This window comes from Lutra lutra, chromosome 12 (assembly GCF_902655055.1).
Source record: "Lutra lutra chromosome 12, mLutLut1.2, whole genome shotgun sequence".
NCBI classification, from domain to species: Eukaryota; Metazoa; Chordata; class Mammalia; order Carnivora; family Mustelidae; genus Lutra; species Lutra lutra.
The window spans coordinates 79,896,547-79,924,342 of record NC_062289.1 but is presented as its reverse complement, the minus strand read 5'-3'; the positions used below and the strand labels follow the sequence as shown (position 1 = coordinate 79,924,342).

Genomic DNA, 27,796 nt, shown 5'->3' with positions numbered 1-27,796 from the left:
AGCCACCAGGAAGGTGGGAGAGCTCCCAGGGCTCTGAGAGGGTAGAGGGTGCTCCTTTGATGTTCAGGGTCAAACCACTGAAGGCATTGTTGGTGGGGTGGTAATAGGTGCAGGGCCGAGCATCAGCCCCAGATGCGGGGCACCTGGTCTAGGGAGGTGGCCGGCTCGCTCTACTTGCTCAGGTTGACCCGGTCTCGTGGGGACTCTACCGTGAGTGCAGAAACACATCCCCGCTCACCCCGGAAAATGCACTTTTCCCACGATAACAACGCTTTTCAAAATTGTTTTCCTTTTTAGGGAGGCGCTCCTTCAAGGAGGCCAAGCTTTATTTACATTGTGATTGGGCCATGGAGGACAGCCCCTGTCCAGCTCCTAAGGAGGGACTCAGACAAGGCTGAGAAAAAGCTCTGTCTCTAGTTGACGATGGATCGGCTTAAACATGACATTCTGTAAGCTCTAGCTTTCGGATAGCCTTCACAGGTCTTATACGTATAAATGTTTCAATTTTTTTTTTTTTAAAGCATAAGATCCACCAGCACATGAAAATGATCTGAAATTCCCACCTCAATGTTCACCGACAGTCTGAGCGGCACGCACCCGCACCCATGGGCGGCGTGTTTCCGCTGCTTTGGGCTCCTGAGGGCAGCATTGCTTTGTTGCAACAGAGGCTGTGGGGCCCGCCGGAGGGACAACATTTACTCTCCGTGCCTTCCCAGGAAGCAGGCGCCAACCCCACTGCAATCATATCTGATCTAATGCTCCTTTCATATAACGGAGATTTATACCACAAATTAAGAACCACCTTCTTTATCCCAAAAGAAGAACCACAATGATTATAACCTACCAACACACGTGCTTAAAAAATCAATATAATGTCTTCACAGAATTATAAAGGAGAAATAAAAGCAAATAGTGTTTAGTTTATAATAAAGTGCTGTGTGCTTCAGGGCATGGACTGCAGCGGGGGCTCCACGGCAGGACACAGCGGTGCGTTCGGACACTCAGACCTGCAGGTAGCAGCAGGAGACCCACCCCATCCCCCTGGTATAGCTCTTGCGGCTCCAATGACCCACAGGGGCTGCCCCTTCCGAGGGACCGACGCAGTCACTGAGACTCAGGGCTGACGGGGCACCGAACCAGGGGAACCAAACCCCCAGCCTTTCTCTTCGCCCTCCTTCTGGTCTTCTTCCACTGCCTACCGCTGACTGAACCCAACTGGAATCCAGCAGACCAGACAGGCCCTTGGAAGCCATGCACAGAGCAAAGACTCCCCGGGCCCAGAGCAGGGAGGAGACGAGCAGAGGGGTCGGTGGCACAGGTGGAGGATATGCAGACTCTAATCCCAGAAACAGCGTGACCTCCCCTCCGTTCCCCAAGCCACAGCTCTGGAGGCGCGCTGTCTAGTCTGAGGGCCGGAAGCCACCAGACAGTCGTGCTGTCTAAGCTTAGCCGTCAGAAGCCCGGCCAAATCTCAAGTACCACCCGCCCTGAACATCGCAGGACTGAACCACGTGGGTCCACTTGTACGTGGAGTTTTCCCCGTGAATGTGGTGGAGTTCTATAACTGCATCTTCTCTTCCTCATCTTCTTAAAACTGTCTTCTTTTCTCTAGCTAACTTCATCCCGAGAATATGGTGTATAAGACACAGAACGTGCAAAATCTGTTAACTGGGTGTTTATGTTTGGGGGAAGGTCCGCAGGCAACAGCGGGCTCTCAGCTGTGAAGCTCTGCAAAGTTGACAGTGACACGCAGACCTTCAGCTGTGCAGGGGGCCGGTGCCCCCAACCCCTGCGTTGGTCAAGGGTCAATGTAATTAAGTTACGGAAAGATTACAGTTCCTCGGTGACCTCAGTCATGTTTCCGGGGGTCGGAAACGACGTGGGCTGTAGCTGCCATGCCGGAGGGGCCACATAACAAAACATTTGTGTCACGGCCCAGAGTTCTATCACACAGTATTGTCTAGTCTAGACTCAGGGTTGGTGTCACCCATTCAAACAAACTCCTGGCCTCTGTAAGCAAGTCCTGATGGCCACACTTAGAAAGTAAATTCCGAGGCCTTCCATCTGCCTTCGACACCGACCTCATCAAGCCAGACCCAGTCCTCAGCATTTTCCGCCTGGACCGTCAAGGTAGTTCCCAACATGGTCTGTCAGCTTCCACTGCTCACACGCCACCAACTCCGTTCTCCTTGTGGTATGCAGAGTGATGATGGAAAGGCGAATCATGACTCCAGTGAGATTCAAACACACTCACTGAGAAATCTTGCCGCCTGTATCATGACTGGTGACTGTCTACGTCCTCCAGTGCCTGCCGACTCCGACCTCGTCCCGTCTAATCACTATCCCCCTGCTTCCCTTGACCTTTCTGTTGTAAGGCACGCCAAGCAGGCCCCAGCGCTGGGCCTTGGCATCTGCCTTCCCTTCTGTCTGGAAAGCCAGCTCTCATCAGATTAGTCCCACGTTGGCCACGTCCTTGGCATTCTGTCTCAGTTCAAATGTCACCTCTGCAGGGACATCCCAGTCTCAAAGGGCTCACGTCCCTGTATCCCGTTTTATTTCCTGCCAGGCATAGACCAATTCTGAATGCACCTTGCTCAATTATTTTTTACTTATTTACCAGCTGTCTCTCCCCCGCCCCCGAATGGGACGTGAGCCCTGGTTGCGTCTCCAACACAAAGGCCAGCGCCTGGCACGTCGTGGGAGCTCCGGGAAGGCTGCGGGGATGGACTGCTTTCTGGAGTGCCTGCAAAACGCGCTACCTCACGAGCCTATTTGCTCACTGACAGCTGACGGCTGGACGCGAGGGGGGTCTGTGATAACAACCAGGCAGCCAACAATAGCGAAAACACCTGGCTTAGTTTGTACTGGGCACCTTTAAAAGCTTTGACGGTTAGCCACTACCAGCTCATTACAAGTCTCCTTTGCAGAGGATGGCTCATTAGGGGCATCAAAGGCACCAGAGTGGGCTGAAAAGCAAAGGCAGTGGCTTTGTGCATAATAAATAATTCATTTTCAGATGACTTACCGATTTCAGTAAGGCTTCTCAATTTCATATTCTTTTATGAGTGTGTGTGTCTTTTTTTTTTTTTTTTTTTTGTATTTGCATCTTCCAAAGATCCTTTTGCATACTGAACCGATCAGCAGCCGAAATACGGTTTTCACGGAGAGGGCGGGTGTGGTGCACTGGTGGAAAGCATGGGCTCTGGAGCCCGTACATCTGGGCTCTTCTCCGGTTCAGCTTGGTGGCTGGACTACTTGGAGCGTCCTTCCGCTGGGCATGTCCTCCCTCCTGTATCCGTGAAATCAGGAGAAGAGCAGTACCAGCCTCGCCAGGTCTCTGAACGGACTGAATGAGTTCACAGAAAGGAGGTATGGAGAGCGCACCTCGTCCCTAATAAGCATCAAGGATCTGGTGTCATTAGTGTGAGCACCGTTGAGGGCCGCCATAGTTATCCCCATAACGCACAACACAGGAACGCTTCTTGAAGCAGAGGTTCTTTTCCTCAAGGGCTCTAGCCACAACTTAATTTTCACTTGGTTGAGGAAGTATAAAAATGAAAGCAAGGGTGTGCTCTCCAGTGTGACTGAATTTTCAAAAAGTCTGAGGAAAACAACAGAGGGTATCTGGCATATTAATTAACAGGCTGACACAGGAAAAGAATACCACGAAAAGTCAAACAAAAAAGAGCCAAGAAACTGCTTTCATGCCAAAAATAAAAAGAAATTTCATTACGGGCGCCAGGAAAGAGAGATTCCTTCCCTCATGTAGGGGCCTTTTCTCCAGTTCTGATCTCGGTAGGTGACAGGCATAGCACGTCACCTGTGCCAACTACGGGGGTGAGGGGAGACAAAGGACCCTGCATCACCCGATCTCCAGGGGGTGGTGAGGCCACTCTCTGGGCCTCGATGAGAGGACAGTTCTGTGCCTTCTGCCGGCTGTGCAATTAGGAAGGGGACCCAGGGTGATGGGAGGAGACAATCGACACAAGGTGGGTGTGCCAGGAGATGAAGTCATGAGGATTCTGAAGATCAGAGGACAGCGTGGGCCATGAAAAGAAAGGTCATTTTACACTTGACTCTAAACTGGGTCTTTTTTTTTTTTAAGATTTTATTTATTTGACAGAGAGAGAGAGCACGAGCAAGGGGAGCAGCAGGCAGAGGGAGAGGGAGAAGCAGACTCCCCGCTGAGCAGGGAGCCTGATCTGAGGCTCAATCCCAGGACCCTGGGATCACGACCTGAGCTAAAGGCAGACGCTTAACTGACTGAGCCACACAGGTGCCCCTAAACAACACGGGTCTTAGAGGCACCAGCCGCCGCACGGTGGGAGATCCACAGAGAACTTCTAACTCCCCCAAAACTGAACTACTCTCAGCCTACCATTGACCAGCAGCCTGACTGGTAACATAAACAATTAGCACACATTTTGTGTCTTCTGTGCATGATAATGAGTTCTTACAATAAAGTAAGCTAGGGATGATAAATGTTCTTAAGAAAATCATAAGAAAAAAAACACATGTACGGTGCTGGACTCCATTTATTGAAAAAAAAAATCCCCATATAAGTGGACCTGCGCAGTTCAAACCCATGTTGTTTGGGCATCAACTGTGCTCAAGGGGAGGGATGTCTTAGATCCAGGAAAGCTGACTTAAAACGCACTTCATCAGTCTTTAGAATAGGAAATTATGTGGCCTAATACATAATACGGGTGAGTTTTGTGAGCTAGGTTGACAGAAATGGAATAACAGCCCATTGAACCGTGGATTCGGGGTGCGCCCCGATCAGTAAGACTTAAGAAGATGCATGTGAACAAGGAAGGGAGAGGTTGTTTGATGATCAGTTCCCTGCAACCCCAGGAATCACATAAGAAAGAACTCAGCGCTCAGTCAAGAGAGTCATCAAGGGCCTGATGAGGTCTGCACTGGGCAGTTCTGTTTGCGGTTGTCTGGGCTAGGATGTCCCTCATGCATGCTCACGGGCAGAAGGCATTTGAGGGTAGCATAAACAGTAAGTCAACTGTGGTGCACTTCTGTCTAGCTGCTTCCACGCTGGAAGTGGGCTTAAAGATTGGAAGGGTTTAGGTGGGATTCAAACAAGAGGAAATGAGGAAGGATGGAGAGGGTATGGAAGGAATATACTGGGCTGAGGTCTTCCCAAACATCTTGGTTTGACTCTTGCCCTATCACAGCTCCCAGGGGAGTGATCTCAACTGTCAAAAGTAACTCAAGAGTGTCTGAATCCCGCGACTTGACTACCGTCTTCACCGTGCACAGGAAATCATGGGGTGGACAGAGTGGAAGAGTCAACAGAGAGCACATCTGGCTGTGGGGATCCAGGAAGGGTCCCTGGAGGAGGTGGCATGGGAAGTGGGTTCTGCAAAGAGATCCGTGAGATGCATTTGTGCTCCAATGACAGTGACATTCAAGGCCACACTGCACGCCACAAAGAGCACATGGTACACCGACTCTGGTCTTGTTTAACAATGGGTGGCTTCCCCAGGGATCTGCGGACACATCTAGACCGCACATCATTGCAAACCTCACAGAATGTCACCAGCACAAAATTGTTCATTAGGACAGGAGTCTTCTGATCATTTTCTGGAATCACAATCGTCCATCTGGACTGTACCCCGATACTTTCTGTTTAAAGTCCCACTCCAGTTCTGATGGTGAAGACTGCTGGTCCAGGCTGAAAAATTTGGTGAAGTGGGAGCCCAAGAGGGGTGGAGGTGCATTGCTACCATCCTCAGAAGGGTGGCATCACCCACCTGCATGCCCCAGACTTAGAGCAGCACCGCAGTCCCCTGGCAGCCCCTACCCCAGAGCCACAGTACCCCAAGAGCCACAGTACCCAAGAGCCACGTACCCCAGCAACTGCAGTACCCTAGCCACAGTACCCCAACAGCCATAGTACTCCAGGGCCACAGAACCCCAGCAACTGCAGTACCCCAAAAGCCACAGTACCCCAGCCACAGTATACCAGCAGCCACAGTATCCCACAACCACAATACCCCAACAGCCACAGTACACCAGCATCCACAGAACCCCAGCAACCACAGTACACCAGCAGCCACCATATTCCAGCAACCACAGTACACCAGCAGCCACGGTATTCCAGCAACCACAGTACCCCATCAGCCATAGTACACCAGCAGCCACAGTATGCCAGCAGCCACAGTACCCAGCAACCACAGTACCCTCACAGCCACAGTACCCCAGCAACCACAGTACCCCAGCAACTGCAGTACCCCAACAGCCAAAGTACACCAGCAGCCACAGTACCCCAGCAACCACAGTACCCCAGCAACCATAGTACCCCCAGAGCCACAGTACCCCAACAACCACAGTATCCCAATAGCCACAGTACACCAGCAGCCACAGTACCCCAACAACCACACCTAACAGGATTGAAAACACATTTAGTGTCAGTTTAAAATGAAGAGCACATGTTAATGTTTTCAAGGACTAGCTGGTACAGCATTCCCACGGATAAATATCAGTGTCATTATCTGAATCCTGGCAGAAACTCAAAACACTTGTTTTACCCAAACCCTAGATTGAAGAGCTCTGAGAAACTGGGGCTAACCCTGAGCCCAAGCCCAGAATGTTCCAGCTCTTCTAAGAAGTACAAACACTGCCTTCCAGAATCAGACCCTGACACACAGTTACAGATGTGCACTAATTAGATTAACGTTAATGCACATTTAATGACATTCTCCTCACATTTTCCTCCCTAAGGACAAGAATATATTTACCTAAAAGATGGTAAGGCATCATTTCCTGAGCAGGAAAAAAAAAAAAAAAGAATGTAATAAAAGTAGAAATACATGAATGGATTTTTTTAAAAAAGGTTTTATGGCTGTAGACATCAGGGGAAAATGGGCAAAATATTGAGGAGGAAATAAATGTCTTTTGGGAAATTGGCTGTGAATGTTGGTGCTTAACTGCATCTCATTTCAAAGCTTTCTTGCATGGAATTCTATAAGTCACACAAAGAACAGAGGGGCCACGAGCCTCCTCCAAACTGATCTCAAATCCTTAATAATAGTGTAAGGTGTCACAACTGCATTTTACCTCCAGCTTTATCTTCTCAAAATGACAATTTCTACCTATTCAAATGTGCTGTCTGGGGGTATTTGAATTTCTGGGATTTTACAAGAACAATTAAACAGGCATGTTCTTCCTCTTGGTCATAATTAGGGGGAGAGGAGGATTTCCATTATGGAAAAGATCAGTGGATTTGAGTGCATAAAAATTAAACAAGCACTCCTGAGCTTCTGTTTGTTAAAATATATGATCTGTGAGATTAGAAAGCACAGGGAAAATTGGGAAGAATATTTGTAAGAACATGCCAGTGTTAAGGCCAGCATCGCTAATATATAGAAACAGGAGAAAGTGCTGTCCACGGGCTGGGCTGGGGGTAGGAGGAGGAATTAGTGTTTAGTGGGTAGGGTTTCAGGGTTGTGAGATGAGAAAGTTCTGGAGATCTGTTGCATCATCATGTGAAAATATTTAACACTAATGAACTCTACAGTTGAAAATGACAAAGATGGCATATTTCATGTTACATGTTTTTACCACAATTAAAAAGGTTTTTCCATGACAAAGTAACAAGAAATGGAATTCCCAAGAGGGAAAGGAAATGGGTAAGAATAAATGTTCGGTAAGAAAATTTACAAATGGGAGTGTGTGGGCGGCTCAGTTGGTTAAGCGTCTGCCTTCAACTCAGGTCATGATCACAGGGTCCTGCTCAGTGGGGAGTCTGCTTCTCTCTCTTCCTCTGCACCTTTCCTCATTTGTGTGCTCACTCTCTCTCTCGCATGCATGCACAAATAAAATCTTAAAAAAAGAGGAGAGAGAAAATTTACAAATGGAACCCAAAAAGGGCAAATTAAGGCAATAATAAGGTATCGTTTCTGCCAGATAAATTTCCTATTTTAAAATTTCAGTATCCGGGGCTGCCTGGGTGGCTCAGTGGGTTAAGCCTCTGCCTTCGGCTCAGGTCCTGACCTCAGGGTTCTGGGATCGAGTCCCACATCGGGCTCTCTGCTAGGCAGGGAGCCTGCCTCCTCCTCTCTCTCTCTCTCTCTCTCTCTCTACTTGTGATCTCTCTGTCAATTAAAAAAAAAAAATTCAGTATCCTACGTTTGTAAAGTTGCAGGAAAATGGGTGTCCTCATATGCAGGAGGAATTAAATAGGTTAAACCTGCCAGAAGGCAGTTTGGAGACTACTATTTAAAAAAAGTTACAAAGTTGCATATACCCATTGATTCATATCCTTTGATTTGGATTTATTCCTAAAAGTTTATGTACAGGAATCACTTGGAGATGTGTACAAAGATCTTTGTGGAAAAATGGAAGTCATGGGATACTTCATAATGGGAGGTCTCTTAAACATTGTAGGTTTGTGGGTAGATTGTGGAGATAGACGGGCAGCTCTCTGAATGAGCCCAGAACTAGAAGTCAGGTTTTTTCTCCCATCCTTCCTTCACACCTATGCCTGGTGCATGGGACAGTCCAATTATCTCTGTACCTTCTAAGATGTACCTGCAAGGACGCACCTTGCCATTTCTCCACTGTCCTTACCGCAGTCCGCAGGGCCATCCAGATGGCGTCTGTGCTCCTTCCTTCTTCTACCATAAAATACTTTAGGTGGGACGCATGGCCCCTGGGAAAGGCTCACTCTCCCGCCTCACCTGCAGCTAGAGGTGGCCCCTTGGCGGAGCTCACGGCTGATATGCTGGGAACAGGCGTGCTGCCTTCAGGGACGGGTCATGTCCTGGATGGAAAGGGGCACATTTTCTTTCTGCCGATCTGCCTGTGCCTGCAGGCTGCCCCAGGGACATGATTATTATTAATTCAAGGCCATGGGGATGAGGTGACTACCTTTGGGGTCACTCAGCGACAGGACAGAGGGAGGCTCTGTCTTAAGTCCCTGGAGGCACGTGAAAAGCCCCAGACGGCTCGCGCTCCCACAGGACAGATTAGGGACGAGTAGGTGCTGTGCTCACTGGGTCGGAGTTATTTCACAGCAGCCAAAGGACAGGCTCTAACTCTCTCTGACGTCACTCTTGCTCCCCCAAATCGATTCTCCACCTACAGCCGGGGTGCTCGTCTGAAAACACACATGGGTCTGTGACTCTGTTGAGAGCCTTTCAGTGACTTCCAATCACCCTTGAAGATCCACTCCTTCATGTAGCTTACGAGTGCTCAGTGACTGTGCTCTCAACCCAAAGCACCTTCTCCTCACTCATCACGGTCTTGGTCAGCTGGCTTTCCTGCTGTTTCTCCAATAGTCAAGAACGTGTGACCAGATGAGTAGATTAATAGAGGCATGGGTGTCCGATCACCTTCAAACATCCCCCAGTGAACAGGGGATGACCACAGACAAAGTAGAAATGAAATGAAATTCGCAAAAGAGTTCAATTAATGAGGGTGACCGCTCCAAAAATGGCCAAAGTTCTTTCACCAGTTGAGTCAAAGGTGAAATGAAGCAGACTTCTCGGGAAGGGGGGGTCTCAGAACACTCCAAATATGAAAGACTGGGGGGTTGGGACCCTCAAGACTTCACCCTCGTTTATAGAGGAAGATGCTCCAAGGTCACTAGGAAAGCCTCATCGGACAAATGTGTTCTAGTCAAACTCATTCAACTCAGTTCAATCTGTGAGCCCCCATACGTTGTCTACCACCGTTCTTATGTTGTAAGATATGGGGGCTGGGGCCGAATCCCCTTCCTAAAAGAATCTATGATATCATCGTCAGGGTACTGTTTACACTTTGTATCCAGAGGTTAAACGAACGTAATAATAGCTCTTTATTGTATGTTTGCCCCGGACTGGACACTGTCCCAGGCACTCTTGGGTTATCTATCAACTTTATCCTTACAACAACCTATGAGTAGGTGTCGTTTCTCCCACCATGAGATGGGGAAGTGAGACACCGTGAAGTAAGAATGGGCTGGGATTTAATTATGTGATTTTGTTTCCTAGGAGTTTCCTGAAAACCAGCACAGAATGGAAAACACTCAGGGGCCAAGACAAGTGACTCCTCTAAGCCTCTGCTTTCTTACGTGGAAATAAAGGAGGATTGTTATCAATCTTCCCATTGCCTTGAAATAATTATTTCCTTTTTGTTTCCTTGAAACAGGGTCTAAGCAACAAGCCATGCTAACATAAAGATTAACCAGCTTTCCTTTCACCGAGGTCTGGCCAAATGGATGTAACCAGAAATATTATGCTGGATCCTTGCTTCTTGAAAGGCAAAAGTAACTGGTCATCTTTGAGCTTGTGCATTTCTTACTTTTTCCAGCCTACAGGATATGGGTAAGTTGGTCGGCACTCCAGCACCCATCTTGGACCATAAGCATGGAATTTGTGCCCTCAAACTAAAGCCTGGGTCTCCGATGGCACAGGGGCACCCTACCAAAATCACACCAGCAATCTGAGGAGCCCCTGTATGTGAAAAGGTAAACACAGACGTATTTAAGCCCCCACTGGCTGGGCTAAGGTAGACTGAGTCGGTTGAGGAACTCTCTTGCTTTCCACCGAATGCAATTTCCAATTTGTAGAAGGGCCAGCAAGGTGTTGGCTAAGATTGACACACTCGTACAGCGCTACATCGTAGCTGGACAGGCAAGGTCAGATGAGAATGGTCAGAGACCATCGGAGGAGGGAGGGGCACCTTTTCGGAGTGGGGATTCACGTAGGGTATGGAGACCGGTGGGGTTTGGGAGAAGTGTCAGGAGTGTCAGGGACCCACAAGGGGAAATGCTGAGTGTGGGAAACAACAGGAGGTTAACTTATGCCGAGCAAAGCCACCGAAGCTGTTCCGAGCCTTGCGAACAGCCCATCTGACCAAAGGTACTGAAAAGGAGCAAATTCAAGTAGTTCCTTATTCAAGACAAATGGTCTTGCCATCCCCACTAATAGAAACCACTCACAAAGAGCCTAACTGAAGGAATGCTACCGTCACGCGTGCAACGAGGCCCCAGGGGAGGCTCGATGCCTTCCGAATAAAAGAAGCCGTTAACAGAGCCCTTACCGACAGAGCACCCCGAACCCCTTCCCGTCTCCTGATGAGCCACATAATAACTAACTTGCTGTCACCAGGCAACTGTCCACGCTACCTCTTACTGAAAGATTGATTCCCGGGGTTCTGTCTGCATTCCATAATAACACTCGCCGATATTTCCTAACAGACGGTGTAGAGTAGACGCTGGGCAGTCAATGGGTAGGTCAATGCGTGCTTCATTTCTGACAGGAAAGTACTTTCGTTAACAGGAGAAGCTCACGTTATTGTCAGCAGATAGACATGCCCAAGCTCTGGTGCCATGAAAACTCCCATTTAAAAAATGCATATTCCTTCGTAGGGGCTGCTGAAGAGCCTGAGGACAGGTAGAGCTCTATGGGGCATCGGCGTGTTTTTTTCGGGGGATGTGGATGACAGGTCTCCCCACAGGCACCGTAGGACAAACAAGGGCCGGCCCTTCACGGATGAAAGCCCATCCCTGTTCCACAAGTCCTAGAGAGCGTGCACGCAGACCGACAGTCTTCGGTCTCTCCCGAGCTGTAAACAGACGCCCCATGAATGAATATAGTAACGCTTTCCTATAGAGTGTTTTCTTTGCTTCTAATTAGCTGCCAACACGACTAGGCTGACGTTGCACATCCGAACTATATTTATGGCTTCCCTGGGAAATTGGTAGATCTTAAGAACCGAGAACGCGGCTTGCCACATTGGCTCTCCTACACGGTAAGGACTAGCTGCAGACTTAGGACTGGGCAGGTGTCGGCCACGTCACCTGCCACATCACTCATGAACATAATCTCTTTGGTTTCTGCAGCTGTACGTGTATCTGAGATCCTTAAAGCCCACAATGTATGACAGAAACACAGTTATTAAATGATCAGTAATTTTCATATCACAGAAGGTCCAACTCTAACCCCTGGAGCTTAATGCCTTTCTAAATAATATTCTGAAAACACTACTTGGAAACAATGTATTTTTGTGGTCTCTGTAGTAGCCTTGTTTGAAGTCTTTGTAGCAGACTTCAGCTTCTGGTGCGCCCGACCCTGGTTCTCGGCTCACTGACACGTCCCTGCCCAGTCTGGGTGACAGTGTGAAGCCTTCTTTCCCTCGGATTCTGTACGGACCATGCAAGGCAGGGACATTCTTACCATGGCCAGCGGTATGACACCCATCACGTCCTTGTGGCTCACGTAGATCTTGGATATGCCCAAGTCGGACGTGATGTCCCCTGGATATTCCACCTGCCACGTGACAAGCTGTGTGGCCGGTGGGTCACTGGGCTCCTCTATTTCCACGTCGATCTGCATGACTTCGTAGGAGGCTCCATCCACACTGGAGAGAAGCAGAGGGGAACAACTTTGAGTGACTGAGGTGTGGCAGGCAGACAATGGGTAACCCTCGCCATTTCTACGTGTGTCTCTGTGAGGTCCGTGTGTGTTCCTATCATCCCTGAAAAGAGCTTTCAAAGACGCAACATCAAAGACAAACAAAACAAAGCCCACACCATTTCCAGCCTGATCTGCGGCACTGTCTGGTCTTAGACACCATCTCTCCCGGTTTTGGGGTCTGCTCGGCTCCCCAGAGCAGGTGCTTATGGACGGTTATGAAAAGTGCTGATTACCTTTCCTAAATGCTTTCCTCCCCTCTATCCATCTGGGAGATCAGGATTCTTTCCGCACTCCCCGAGATCTACAAGCTGCTTGTGTTAGATCTTCCAAAAGCCATCGTCGGTAGTCGGTTCAAATGGGGTGCACGGGATTTTAAAGGTGTCTGAGGGCGACGTGGCTCTGCTATCGCGCGGTGGTGAGACAGAGCTGCAGAGGCACAGAGGCGAGGCATGGACGGGACAGCGAGCCCCAGGACGCCTGCGCGGAAGCACGTGCGCAAGCGCGGAAGCACCCAGGTGTCACCTGCAGACAGGAGTCGCTGTAACAATGGTGAGTTTTTGGACATGCTGGTTTTTCCTATAAACACGCATCTGGAAATGCACCCAAGTGAGATTATCAGGATGATTTTTGTAGCAATTTATGTTAGTTTAATTAAATGGCTCTGCTTCTGCTTCTTCAGGGTCCCCTTTTACAAGACGTCTGCTCCTCCATAATGTATGTGGGGAAAAGGCCCACGGGGGCCCAGCCACTCCCTGAGGGAGGACGAGAGGAAGGTGCGCACGGGCGGGGGTGAGCAGAGGAGGCAGCTAGGAGACACGCTTTCCCAGCCTCAGTGGCCCAAGCTTCCCCCGTACCAGATCCGTCTCTAAAGATTCAAATGTCACATAACTGCAGGATGGTCGCTGACGTCTGGCGCTCCAGACCGCGGGGTCTGGCCTTTGATGCACACAGAGCTCCCGAAACATGTTCACCACACCGTGGGACCCGATGGCTCAGAGACCGATGGCGGGGCTCCCAGGGTGCTTTCTACTCAAAGTAAAGGATGAGAGGGGTAGCGCTAATGAAAGGGGGGGGGGGTGGGGAGAAGGGAGGGAGGAGGAGGAGGGATGGGAAGAGAAGGAGGAGGAGGAGGAGGAGGAAAGGAGTCCCGGGGGCAGGGGGTGGGGATGGATAAGAACAAGGCGTGACATCGGGGACTGTCCCAGGGAAGGAAAGAGCCCTGACTGGACCAAAGAGCCTGACTTTCTGCACAGGCACGTCTTTGGCATGGAGCAGGGGTAGTTGCCATGCACGGTGAACACGGATCAGGAAGAACAGGGCAGCTGGTGTTTAAATCCCACAGGACCCCCCTCTCTGAGAGCCCCTCTAAGAGAACGCAGCTTAACTCTGAGAATCGGGGGCCGTGGTAAGAGTTGGCCGATGTCTCTGTGGAGCCTCCATGCGGGGTTCCCACAGGTAGAGGAATCCTGAGATCAGGGTGCTGGCACACACCTTCCTGGTTACTCGCAAGAACTCTGGCATCTCCTCCCTGTTCAGGAGACGGCAAACCCTTCTTTCAGCCATACTGAGCCCCACCTTCTCTGTCTGGTCACCAGGAGAAGGAGACTCACAGAACAGGGGAGGCAATGTTAAGTTCAGGAACTCAACCCCACAGCTGAGGCATGCCCACACGACAGAAACCTGACCCTATTGTCTACATGGCTCTCTGTCCTCCCATGTCTGCTGAGGTGCCCTCACCTCCAGCAAAACCCAGCAGTCCTCACTCCACTGCAATACTGGACCTTTTTGTGCTGCCCCGGCCCATTTGTTTGCTCACGGAGTTCGCTCTATCAGGAATGCATTTGCCAATCCCTCCATGGATTTAAATTCTTCCCATTCTGCTAGAGCTACAGCCATAAAAACAACAACTCTAATTTTAAAAGGGCTCAAATTATTTCATCTAGTTTTACTCCTTCGGTGATCGTGCCAAGTTTTCTCTAAAGTTTATTTTCTCTTTCCCTACAGATCCCTTGCCTGGCCAAGATGGGTAAGAAAACACAGTCGCCTTCGAGCTCACTCTCCTCTCTTTGATGTGGTGATGGAAGCTCCCTGCATTGGGAATTCTTAACCTGGGGACCAGAGCAGGCTTGTGGATCCCTACACTGTGTGCCGGTGCGTGTTTTCCTTGAACAAGTCCGCAGCTTGCATGGGCTTCCAGGAGGCTGGGACACAGCGGGGCCGTGGAGCGCATTCCTGGTCACTTCCTTCGTAAATTCTGGGGATCAAGCTTTGGAACAGCCCATCGTGTGCGACTTAGGTCAGTGGAAATTTGAACTCTAATACCTCTTTGCAAATGATTCGTGTGTGCAGGATTCCAGAAAGCTTGCATATTATTTGTCAATATTTATCATTTCTCCATGTTTTACTGTAAAGCGAAGGATGGCACCTTTGTAGTTTATGGATTTAACTGCAAGGGTCCTGAAGAGCGGCTGTGCTTACTTGTTCCAAGATGTGTCTAGCACAGAGTTTAAACGCCTGGCATTCGTCAGAACGGCATCTATGGTGTTAGAGGACACAGACACGGCAGGTTAAGTAAATGTTTATACAGTGTGTCTGCTGACAGCCGTGGTTTCCACCTCGCCCATGCACTGGAATTGCAGGGAGGTGGGGGGGACACTTTATAAATTAACCAATGACCACGCACCAGTCCCACAGCTTTCCAGTTGCTCCAGAGTGAGGCCGGGCATCCGTCTCACTGATTCTCTCTCTCCCTTTGTTCCTTCCTTCCACCTGTCTCTTTTTCTATCCATGCCATCCAGATTCAGGACCATGGACAACTGATTCAGGTTTATACAGGCTTAATTATGTGGACCTTGGTGCTCTGGGAGGTATTCTGGATATGAAGGTATTAGAAACACAATGTATGGTGTTAGCGGGTTTGGGAGGTGAAGGCACAGTTGAGCTGCGAAGAAGGTTCCAGATGCCCATAAGCACACAGTGAGGAGGGACAGGAACAGAATTCCAGCCAGGGAGGCCCGGGGCTAGAGAAGACTGATGTGTCCAGACGCCACTTCTGATGGCCCTGGGTGCAGCCCTACCCCTCCAGCCTCCTCCATCTCCTGCCGTCTAGGCCAGTCAAACAATGAGCAGTAGGATGGGCTCCGGGTATGAGCTTCCTCTAGGATGGCAGTCCTCTTGAGTGGGACAGGGTTTGCACAGAGTGGCTCAGGGTTCCATCCAACTTGGGGTCTTGCCAGCCTTCTGGGCATGGGCACTACCAGCACCAGCAAGCCAAGAAACCCCCTCTCTGCTCTCTGTAGCTTGCAGCCAGTAAGAACCTTCCTGCAGCCTGTCCTCCTTACAGAGAGGAAGACCATCTTCCTGGTTCAGAGAGCTCTTCCCATTCCTTAACAGCCTTCCCTTACCTGGACGTTTTTGTGCCTTGGGTTCAGGCTCTGCAGCTTTTCACCTGGAAGGGCTTCCTTCAAACGGGCAAAAGCATGGCTGCAGACCACACAACGCAGTCCGGGGGTTGGTGAAATTCAAGGGAAATGCACACAAGGTTCTCAGGCACAGAGACCACCACGCAAGGCCACGGCGCGGGAACCCAGGGAAGGAGATGAGACTTGAGGCCCTACAAGACCACCTCAGCAGATCCCAAGGCCAAAAAGGACATCATTTTTTTTTTTTCCAAAAGTCTTACTTTAAGATTGTACCTCTTTTTCCAGATGAGGCAACAGCCAGCCTTTATCAAGTACTCTGAATGTGCCAAACACTGTTTTTAAGGGCTTTTTAGGTCTCCTGCCTGCATGAAATTCTCACTGTGTCACAGTAAATAACTGTGATCAACTGCCAGTTTGTAGATGAGAACCCGGGTTCAGCGAGGCTCACCCAGCTAACAGGGGCAGGAGGCAGGAGACGTGGATACAGAAGGGGCACTCTGGATACTTATGGGATTATGGCCCCCCTACCGCTTACTTGGGGGTGACAGGCTTTCTTATTAGCAATGAAGATAGAGGAGAGCAACTTCCTATCCCCTAGTGGAAACAGAGTTCAGGATCCAATGCCTCTAATAAATTCAGGACAACCAAAGCCGGGACATGTCTGTAACAAGGTACTTTGATATCAGGCTGCCTGTAGGGTCCTCGGCCAATGCTTTTAGTCCTATGATGTGTCTACAAATCAAAGCAGAAACGTGGAAGCTAGAGCTTCAACTAGGAGAGCCTACCATCCATTGGAGGGATAAGAAACCCGGTAGATGTGGTTGCTCATATGAGAACCATCTAGAACTGAGCATTTCAGAGCTACCTGCATTTTTTTTCTTCCAGATTAGAAAACCAACATGTTATGGTAGGTCCTTGAAAAGAATGCCAATGATTGAACCTCACTCTGCCACCGCCCACATGGGCGACTGGCTTCCAGGGCGAGTGTGAGTGTTGCGGGGAAGCTGGTAGGGTGTGTGGGGTGTGGGGGGAGGGAGAAAGCACAGAGTGAAATTCCGTTTCCAAATTGGCTTTTCCAGATGGTATGCTCAAAGATAAATGGGTAAAATTTCCGGGAACAAAAGGAAAGCCAGGAGGAGGCAAGGCTAGTGTGAACTTGGAAAGTAGTCGGAGATGTGCTCCAGACAACTCAGAATGCTCCCTAGAGGTCGTGTGAAGGACAATCACCTACCACTGGGCAGAGACTATCTCCTCACACCACCAGCGTTGTGTCTATACGCCTCACCTCTGGCATGTGAGTGCTTCTGTTCCTAATCACGTCTACCTGTGACTTCCCATGGATGCTTTCTTTCTCAAGTTTCCCAAACCACCTTGCCCACAGTGCAAAGAGATCAAAGTGCCGAGGGTTTCTGTCCCTGGGAGGGCGTGCTCAGGCAGAGACTGGTGATGCTTGGAGGTGACAGCCCAGCTACCTCGCCTCCAGCTGGGTGGGTGGGGAGACCCCTCACACCCCAGAGTCCCCCCCATGGGGTCAGGCTGGAGCCACCCTTCACATGTCTGAGCTCTTCCCTGTCCTTTCTCCTTTCCCAGGTCTCTTGTCAGTCTCTCTTGGGACACTTTCTTCATACATTACTTGCATACAAGTCCTTGCCTCATGACCTGCTTCTAAGGAAACTGAAGAGTTTTTAAAGCAAGAAGGACAACAAAGACAACTGATAGGTGCTCGGTGAGGGATTCTGGCAACGAAAGAGAAAGGAGGAATGAGCGGGCGTTGGGGCACAAAGGGACTGTCACTCAGGGTCCTCAGCACTGCTGGCTCCACTCAGAGGCCTCCAGAGCGAGCCAACCGTCATCCGCCATGGCACTCTGGAAATCCACGCCAGACCTGGACCTGGGTCCCCCGATGTCTCCCAAACGCAGGAGCCTCCCTTCCTCGCCCCTCCTCCACATCTCATTTTTGAGATTAAAATGAGGATATTACTCAAACAAATTGTTTCTTTTCAGACATGATCCCAGTATTCAAGTTCTGCATCACTGACGTCTTTTCCCCTAACTTTTTCATTAGCATTTTCAGAATAAAAACCTTTCATTAGGAAGTAAAATATGCATGATCCCTTTAATGTATGTACTTTATAATGAGATTTTTGTCACCATAAATTTGTCTCCTCGTGCCCTCTATTTCCACCTCATAATCCTCCCGAGGCCTGGTAGCCAGAATTATTCTGGGAACGAAAAAGGGAAAGTCATCGCTCGGACCCAGTCGTGCTCCCTTTCCTCCTTTTACTTTGGTGCTTCCTTGTTCCCGTGCTGTCCTTCATTCACCCACCCAGTCGGGGAGGTCCCCCCGGTTCCTGTTATGTGCTGGATACCGTGTTGGGGGATGGAGACACCCATGCAAAGGTCGGCTTTAAAACATCAAGATCCCATGAGGGTTCCTTCCGCCTCCACGTGCAGGGACGCCATTTTGGTAGCTGGAGACTGGCAGTGCTGGGAGTCTCCACACCATGGAAACTGGCAAAGGCCATCAAGCAGGTTCCTTCCAAGCCCCCCCCCCCCCCCCCGCAGAGCACACTGCTTAAGGCCTTTGCTCCTGTAGGATCACACGGCCTAGTGAGGAAAATCAATACTAAATAAATGATCATACCAACCAGCATAAATTGGCAACTATAAGAAAAGATGAGAAGCACGAGAAGCAGACGCACCGTGAGACTTTCGAGGACGCTGGTGTAGTCAGGGAGCTAAGGCTGATTCCCTCAGGGAGGCAAGGTTTGCACTACGCTCCCTAGGGAGGATGGGGAGGAACTCAGAGTCCCAGGAACCAGGAACTGCACATACCAGTGTCCTGTGCTTGGAGGGAAAGGATGTGTTGCAGAAAACACAGGAAACCAGGGCGGCTGGAGCCCCCAGGAATTAAGGTGTGAGACGCAGCTGAAGGTCGGGCAGAGGGAGACCATGTGAGGCGTTCTAGCTTACATGTGGTGTTATCTTTTCGAGTCAGCAAACTACAGTTTGTCTGTGCACAGAGCCTGGACTAAAAGGGTTTTTACGTTTCTAAATTTTGTTCATAAAGAAAAAAAGGACATGTTGCATGGAAAGTATAGGGCCTACAAAGCCTAAAATATTTAGTATCTCACCCCTTACAGGAAAAGTTTGCCAATGTCTGCCTTTTATCACTAGAGAAATGGCAACTCAACTTAAAACTCTAAAAATAATAAAAGAACATTTATCTCATCAGTGGGTAAATGCTTGGGAATATTTTCCGTAGATGACATTATGAGGTAGTCAAATATTTATTTCCACTGAAAGTGAAGAAATTTAAGATTTCAGTGTTGATCCGAGAGTGTTCTGTGCAAGAAGAACAGGAAAATGCAAGAGACAGGTGTCCGCATGGCCTGGAAAACAAGCTGCCATTAGAGCAAGAATTCACAGATGGGATTTATTCTATAATAACAAAGTACAAGAGAGTCTTAATTGAACTAGGAAAAATAGACTAAGCCAAGTTATGAATTGTCAGAATGGGAAAAAAATGAAAACAAAAGTGACATTCTTTGAGATGCGTGGTGAGTCCTACAGAAACGTCTAGTGAACGCGAGAGGGTCAGGTCAAGGGCAATGATGCCTTGGTGGGGACGCCCCACCACCCCAGGACACCTGTCCTCTTGGCCCTGTCCTCTAAGTCCCAGGAGCAGACCCCAGTGTTGCAAGAGCCAAACCATGCCCTATGCTCTCTAAAGAGCCCATAGACCTGCTGTGTGGCCAAGACCCCCAGGGTGTCCCTCTCTGAACCAGGTGGGGCTCTTCTCAGAACTGCTCATGTCCCCTCTTCCTGTCGGCTACACCCCCTCCTTTCAGCACTGACCTCCTCCAGGTAAGGGTGTGAGTGTCGGGTCAACGGGGATGGAGGTAGGGGTAGAGAGAACAGGCATGGGGATACCGGCCGAGGCCTGGGGTGCTTCTGAAGGGAGAAGGGGAGAGGACAGTAATTATGTGCTCTTTCCACCCGGGGAAAGTGAGAAAGTTTCTCCTGAAATGTGTATGATGCCCGCCCCCTTTTTGACCACCCAGTTTGGGGTTCCTGACCAGGGGATGCTGGGTGGATTTGCAACAGGAATGGGGAAGGAGGACTCTCCAAATCAGTCCACAGATGGGTGGAGGTCGGGAAAGGCTGCGATCAGCCCCAGAAGGGATGGAACGTGGCTGCCGTCTTCCTGGTCAAGTGATTCCTGACCCTGCCCTAGATGCTTCCCACTGTGCAAACTTAGCTTTGTTCTAACTTGTTCTGATGACAAAGGCGGCCCATGTAGCCTGTGTGTCAGCACGGAGCTCCACCCTGGGGAGGTTCACAGCTGGGGTCTCAAATCAGGGGCTCCAGGAGCCAAGGAGTCCATCCACGAAGGAATTTGCCCTTGTCTGGAAACCCGAATGATGCTCTGTCCTCAGAGCATCCTGGGGCCCATCGGGACATCCCCACCTGCTGAAATAGCCCTGGGTCCTTTGGTTCTAAACATGGGTCCACCAAACCGCTTCCAGCAAAGGTCAGTAGCTTGAAGACATCGCTGTGGTTGGAGGGTTGAGAATGGACCAGAGGCAGACCAGAGAGGATGTGGGTGGAGGGGGCAGAAATGAAAGAAACCGGGTTGCAGGAGAGACACACGGGAGCTTGTGGGCTGTGGGGGAACGTGCGGGGCTGACGCCCGTGGTGTACACATGAGCTTCTGCTCCATCCTGCTGGCGGTCACAGTCTTCCGGCCCCAGAACCATGCCCACCGGCTCCCCATCCCACCGCAGCTTTGTGAGGAAACAGACTCGCTGCAGATGCACTCACAGCTCCCCAGAGCCACAGAGCTGCTGATCCAAACAGCCTGGCTTCCCCTGTAACAAGAAGGGGTCCACGGAAACACTGATGGCAGGGAAGACCCCGGAATAAATGCCAGGGTTTCCTGTATTGAAATAAGGGTACTGTAACGTGAAGGGCCCATAATGCAACGATCTCTTCTCATTAAACATTTGTATCGCAAGCGTCTGTCACAAACGCCATCAGGGATTGCCGGCTGTATACAAAACATGACAACACGCCAATACCACACGATCCATGGTGTGGGGATAGTTCACATCTTTTAAAAGATGTCATAGCTAATAAAATCCGCAAATGGAATCTGGGAGAACGCTGCTGGGGTCCTTTGATTCAGGCACGAAATGACTGACAAACGAGGACATGGCAGGAAGCAAACCTGTTAGTGTTCGAAAGGGAAAATTAACAAAGACAATGACAAGTCGGGCGCGTCAAAAACACGGGAAGATACTTACAGAAGCACAAGATACACCTTTGAGAAAATTCCCTGAAAATCTAGATTACTTTTTCAAAACCCACCAAAAAGGGAGTTTTTTTTTTTCCCCTGAAAGATGACCTCTTGCACCCAGTCACTACTGATTTCCTTTATCCGAGAATAAAGCCGTCAGTCTAATGATAACTGTTGCTTATTTAAGGTTAGAAAAACCCTGATTTTTCTCTATCCTACACTTCATTGGTAAAAGGTAAGTTCCTAATCAAACCTCATTTTGAGGGATTTCTACCATGTCACTGCAGTCTTTATTTTTACTCAGACTGACTTTAAATGAACCTTTATAGAATGTAAATCTTCCTCCCTTAAAGAGGGCTTCCAACATTTCAGACTAAAAGGGAGTTTGGGTGGCGGGGGAGGGGGTGCGATGGGGATCAGGAGCCCCAAAGGTCTTCATGCAGAAACAGGAAAGAAAAGCAAATCCCATTTAAAGTGCAATGTCTGGAACGTGTCCCGGAGCTGCCCCCACGCCCCCCAACCCCCATCTGAGAGTGTCTCCCACACACGAGGTAGAAACTTCTACAGCAGACACATACAGGGAGGAAAAGAGTAAAGTTAACCCGCGCATCATCACTTCACGACATTTTCCCAAACATACTCAGAGATGGAGAGTCATGTTCTTTGTATATGTTCCTTTTCTTGGGAGTTTTTCACCCAAAAAATTTCCTATGCCCCCAACACATTAGCACTGTCGATGGGGCTGCAGAGGGCTGGAGATTGAGATCACATCATGTCTGCACACACAGGTCACTCTCTCTTCAGCTCCGCGTCTCTGGGGGAGGCCGAGCTGGGACTGGGGCAGGACACACGTCCTCAGAGTCAAGTGGGGCTGGCAAGGGGGGCGAGCAGACCCATTACATACAGTTAACTCCTGCACATCTCCCTCTCCCCTCTCCACGGATAAAGCAAAGGTCTGTCTCTGAAATACCAGCTCCACACACAGGCTCCTTCCACCTCCACCTCAGTCCAACCAACAACCGTACCGGGCACAGCATGTGCCCCTAGACTCAGCCCTGGAGAATTTTAATGGGAAAAAGCTTTCTTCTGCTCCCGTGGCAACTCAGAGGTGCATCTGCCACTCCCTTTGTTTTTGTCTGTCTTCAAAGAGAATGCACTAAGAGGGGGTCTCCACCAGACTCCCCATCGGTAGGATCCGTCGGCAGACACAGGTCAAAGAAAGAGTTTGCACTGAAATTCTCAGTGTCTGGACACGGTTTTCGTGCCTATCGAAGGGCGAGTGCTAGAGCTCACAGGCCACAGGACTGTCTCCAGCCCGAAAATCAGGCTGCCCTCCCCAGACGTCTGTCGGCTAAGCTGCACGAGACATCTGAGGGCCCCTACAATCACAACGCCATCCACCGGGTCCTGGAAAAAATGATAAGCAAAGACTATTTCTCTTGATCTGGCCACCATCTCTTTAAGCACGCAGCCCAACTGCTGGGGTAGAAAGAAGGCTCTACATTCATCGGAAAATGCAAACAGGATTATCAATCGACAGGGACAATCACTGCTAATTCTGCTAATGGTCCTCTCGATTCCCCTCTGACGTGACAAACAGAAGCGCCGAGAGGCTACAATGTTCTCTTCAGCAACAAAACACAATTCAAATATGTATCTAGTTGATTCCTCTTACAAAAGAGAGGATTCTGTTTCTGGAGGCTTAGCAGGTAAACTCCCATGCAAACAAGCCCCACCACGTCCAACGAGCCATACATCATCCCGCTTCAGCCCTCAAGCGCTCAGGGTCCGGGGCTGAAGAATTCATTTGCTGGTTGAGGTTCATACAACATCAATTAATTTCTTGGTATAAATGTCAATACATTCTGTTAAGCCTTGTGACTTAAATATAATTAAAGATAAACTTTAAGTCAATGTTGCCTTTTTGGATTCGGGAACGACGGGTGATTTACTGAAATCTCACAAAGCGGCGGGGGGAAGTATTTCATGGTCTGGAATTTCTCAGACAAGCAGGTGGGTATGTTTGTTATCAGGGAGAAGCAGAATTGGCTGTACCTGTGATCTTCAAGTTGATGCCACTCCCTGGGAGTCTGATAGCTGGGAAGGCTACCGGGTCATCACAGATACACTCTGGATTAGACAGCGGCCATCAGCAGTGATACACAGTGTTTGAGACAATGGACTTCACCAGGAATGACACCCAGGATGGAATCTGGACGTGGCCCCAGTTATGTTATCCAACACCTAATCTCCAGAAGCCTCCGGTTTCTCAACTATAAAATGGTCAACAATCACAACTACATTTTTGTGCACGTGATCTCCCTGAGTCATCATCACCAGAGCAAGGGCTGCCTCAGACATCTGTGCAGGCTGTGCACTGCACTTCAAAGAGGACCCACCTTGACTTTGGGAATGATACCCCCAGAATTGTTCAGTGCGCCACATGCACACCACACTCAGAGGTCTGACCATCTTCCAAAGTCGTTGTTGTGATCGATTAGTTATCTACTTACATAGGTAATTCTCTAAGCACAGAGAGAATGCTTTGGGGCGGGAACTATCTCTCCCTCCCTAACTTCTTTTCTTCTTTTCAACTGCTCCTTTTACTCAACGGTACAGAACCCCATATGTTCTAGATTCTCAGTAGATGAGTATTCAAAAAAAATGCTGAGTCAATGACTGTGGCCAATGTTGGATGTACTCAAAATCCACTCTCCCCTTCCTCCTTGCCAACAGAGCCCAATTTGTTCAAGTTGGCAAGTTCAAGTGCCCCTTCCCAACAAAAACCAAATGACTGGGAAGCTACAACATGTGTATATTTCTGGCCAACAAGATGTAAGCAGAAATTGATTTTATGAGGCTTCCAAGGAAACGTTTTTCCTTTGAAAAAGAGGTGCAGTTTCAGAGAACATGTGCTCTTTACCGTCGCTCCTGGAATACTGATGTGATGCCTGGACGTGCCGCTGCCATCTTGTGACGGTGAGTTTGCCCAGCAGGAAAACAAGACACAAAAACCCCATTGCATCATTTAGTGATTGTACATCTTCTTGCTGTTTGGGATACACAAATCACAATGTTTTAAAAGTCATTACATTTGGTCCTTTGTTCCAAGCAGCTGGAAACCATTTTAATAGTACGGGGGATACATGCCTCTTGTGGTGTGTAGCTACAGTATCTGTGCAAAGGTCTGCTGGGGGACAGGAAACAAAGCCAGGAAAAGTGATGCTCATGGCTCATCTCCTTAATCAATAACCCATCTTTTAAAAATTTAACTAATTTTTGGAGGAGGAGTCAAGATGGCGGAGAAGTAGCAGGCTGAGACTACTTCGGGTAGCGGGAGATCAGCTAAATAGCTTATCTAAAGATTGCAAACACCTACAAATCCAACGGGAGATTGAAGAGAAGAAGAACAGCAATTCCAGAAACAGAAAATCAACCACTTTCTGCAAGGTAGGACTGGCGGAGAAGTGAATCCAAAGCGACGGGAAGATCGACCGCGGGGGGAGGGGCCGGCTCCCAGCGAGCGGCGGAGCAACGGAGCAAAATCAGGACTTTTAAAAGTCTGTTCCGCTGAGGGACATCGCTCCAGAGGCTTAACTGGGGTGAAGCCCAGGCGGGGTAAGCGCGGCCTCAGGTCCCGCAGGGTCGCAGAAGGATCGGGGGTGTCTCAGTGTCGCAGAGCTTACCGGTATCAGAACGGGGAAGCCGGCTGCAGAGACAGAGCCGAGGAGTGACTCTCAGCTCAGGGTTGCCTTGACCCGGTCGCAGGCTCGGTCAGCTCGGAGCGCGGCCGGAGGCCAGGGTGACGGGAGTCATTTGGCGCTGTTCTCTGAGGGTGCACTGAGGAGTGGGGCCCCGGGCTCTCGGCTCCTCCGGGCCGGACACCGGGAGGCCGCCATCTTTATTCCCGTCCTCCGGACTCTACGGAAAGCGCTCAGGGAACAAAAGCTCCCGAAAGCGAACCCGAGCGGATGACTCAGCGCGGCCCCGGGTAAGGGCGGTGCAACTCCGCCTGGGGCAAAGACGCTTGAGAATCACTACAACGGGCCCCTCCCCCAGAAGATCTACGGGAAACCCAGCCAGGACCAAGTTCACCTACCAAGGAGAACGGCGGAATTCCAGAGGAGAAGAAAGCAAAGCACGGAACTCATGGCTTTCTCCCCATGATTTTTTAGCCTTGCAGTTAATTTAATTTTTTTTTCTTTTTCATTTTTTTTTCTTTTTCTCTTCTTCTGCTAAATTTTTTTTAACTTTTACCGTTTTTTTTAACGTTTTTTAAATAGTTTATCTAATATATATATATATTTTCCTCTTTTTATATTTTTTCTTTATCGGCTTTCTTTTTTTTAATAGTTTTTTTTTTTCTTTCTGAACCCCTTTTTATCCACTTTCTCCCCCCTCACAATTCAGGATCTCTTCTGATTTGGCTAAAGCATATTTTCCTGGGGTTGTTGCCACCCTTTTAGTATTTTATTTGCTCCTTCATAAACTCTTATCTGGACAAAATGACAAGGCGGAAAAATTCACAACAAAAAAAAGAACAAGAGGCAATACCAAAGGCTAGGGACCTAATCAATACAGACATTGGTAATATGTCAGATATAGAGTTCAGAATGATGATTCTCAAGGTTCTAGCCGGGCTTGAAAAAGGCATGGAAGATATTAAAGCAACCCTCTCGGGAGATATAAAAGCCCTTTCTGGAGAAATAAAAGAACTAAAATCTAACCAAGTTGAAATCAAAAAAGCTATTAATGAGGTGCAATCAAAAATGGAGGCTCTCACTGCAAGGATAAATGAGGCAGAAGAAAGAATTAGCGATATAGAAGACCAAATGACAGAGAATAAAGAAGCTGAGCAAAAGAGGGACAAACAGCTACTGGACCACGAGGGGAGAATTCGAGAGATAAGTGACACCATAAGACGAAACAACATTAGAATAATTGGGATTCCAGAAGAAGAGGAAACAGAGAGGGGAGCAGAAGGTATATTGGAGAGAATTATTGGAGAGAATTTCCCCAATATGGCAAAGGGAACAAGCATCAAAATCCAGGAGGTGCAGAGAACCCCCCTCAAAATCAATAAGAATAGGTCTACACCCCGTCACCTAATAGTAAAATTTACAAGTCTTAGTGACAAAGAAAAGATCCTGAAAGCAGCCCGGGAAAAGAAGTCTGTAACGTACAATGGTAAAAATATTCGATTGGCAGCAGACTTATCCACAGAGACCTGGCAGGCCAGAAAGAGCTGGCATGATATATTCAGAGTACTAAATGAGAAAAACATGCAGCCAAGAATACTATATCCAGCTAGGCTATCATTGAAAATAGATGGAGAGATTAAAAGCTTCCAGGACAAACAAAAACTGAAAGAATTTGCAAATACCAAACCAGCTCTACAGGAAATATTGAAAGGGGTCCTCTAAGCAAAGAGAGACCCTCAAAGTAGTAGATCAGAAAGAAACAGAGACAATATACAATAACAGTCACCTTACAGGCAATACAATGGCACTAAATTCATATCTCTCAATACTTACCCTGAATGTTAATGGGCTAAATGCCCCAATCAAAAGACACAGGGTATCAGAATGGATAAAAAACCAAAAACCATCTATATGTTGCCTACAAGAAACTCATCTTAAACCCGAAGACACCTCCAGGTTTAAAGTGAGGGGGTGGAAAAGAATTTACCATGCTAATGGACATCAGAAGAAAGCAGGAGTGGCAATCCTTATAGCAGATCAATTAGATTTTAAGCCAAAGACTATAATAAGAGATGAGGAAGGACACTATATCATACTCAAAGGAACTGTCCAACAAGAAGATCTAACAATTTTAAATATCTATGCCCCTAACGTGGGAGCAGCCAACTATATAAACCAATTAATAACAAAATCAAAGAAACACATCGACAATCATACAATCATAGTAGGGGATTTTAACACTCCCCTCACTGAAATGGACAGATCATCCAAGCAAAAGATCAACAAGGAAATCAAGGCCTTAAATGACACACTGGACCAGATGGACATCACAGATCTATTCAGAACATTTCATCCCAAAGCAACAGAATACACATTCTTCTCTAGTGCACATGGAACATTCTCCAGAATAGATCACATTCTTGGTCCTAAATCAAGTCTCAACCGGTATCAAAAGATTGGGATCATTCCCTGCATATTTTCAGACCACAATGCTCTAAAGCTAGAACTCAATAACAAGAGGAAATTTGGAAAGAACCCAAATACATGGAGACTAAACAGCATCCTTCTAAAGAATGAATGGGTCAACCAGGAAATCAAAGAAGAATTGAAAAAATTTATGGAAACAAATGATAATGAAAACACAACAGTTCAGAATCTGTGGGACACAACAAAGGCAGTCCTGAGAGGAAAATATATAGCGGTACAAGCCTTTCTCAAGAAACAAGAAAGGTCTCAGGTACACAACCTAACCCTACACCTAAAGGAGCTGGAGAAAGAACAAGAAAGAAACCCTAAACCTAGCAGGAGAAGAGAAATCATAAAGATCAGAGCAGAAATCAATGAAATCGAAACCAAAAAAACAATAGAACAAATCAATGAAACGAGGAGCTGGTTCTTTGAAAGAATTAATAAGATTGATAAACCCCTGGCCAGACTTATCAAAAAGAAAAGAGAGAGGAC

The 27,796-nt window shown here is 48.5% G+C and overlaps 1 protein-coding gene across 1 annotated transcript in view; it reads right to left on the bottom strand.

Moving 5' to 3' along the window:
• The window catches only part of TMEM132D (transmembrane protein 132D), a 603,276-nt gene that overhangs the window by 172,273 nt on the left and 403,207 nt on the right, over positions 1 to 27,796 (bottom strand). The window contains exon 4 of the mRNA XM_047698327.1: positions 12,174 to 12,357. Coding sequence (XP_047554283.1) covers positions 12,174 to 12,357 — 184 coding nt within the window. The remainder of the gene's footprint in view (positions 1 to 12,173; positions 12,358 to 27,796) is intronic.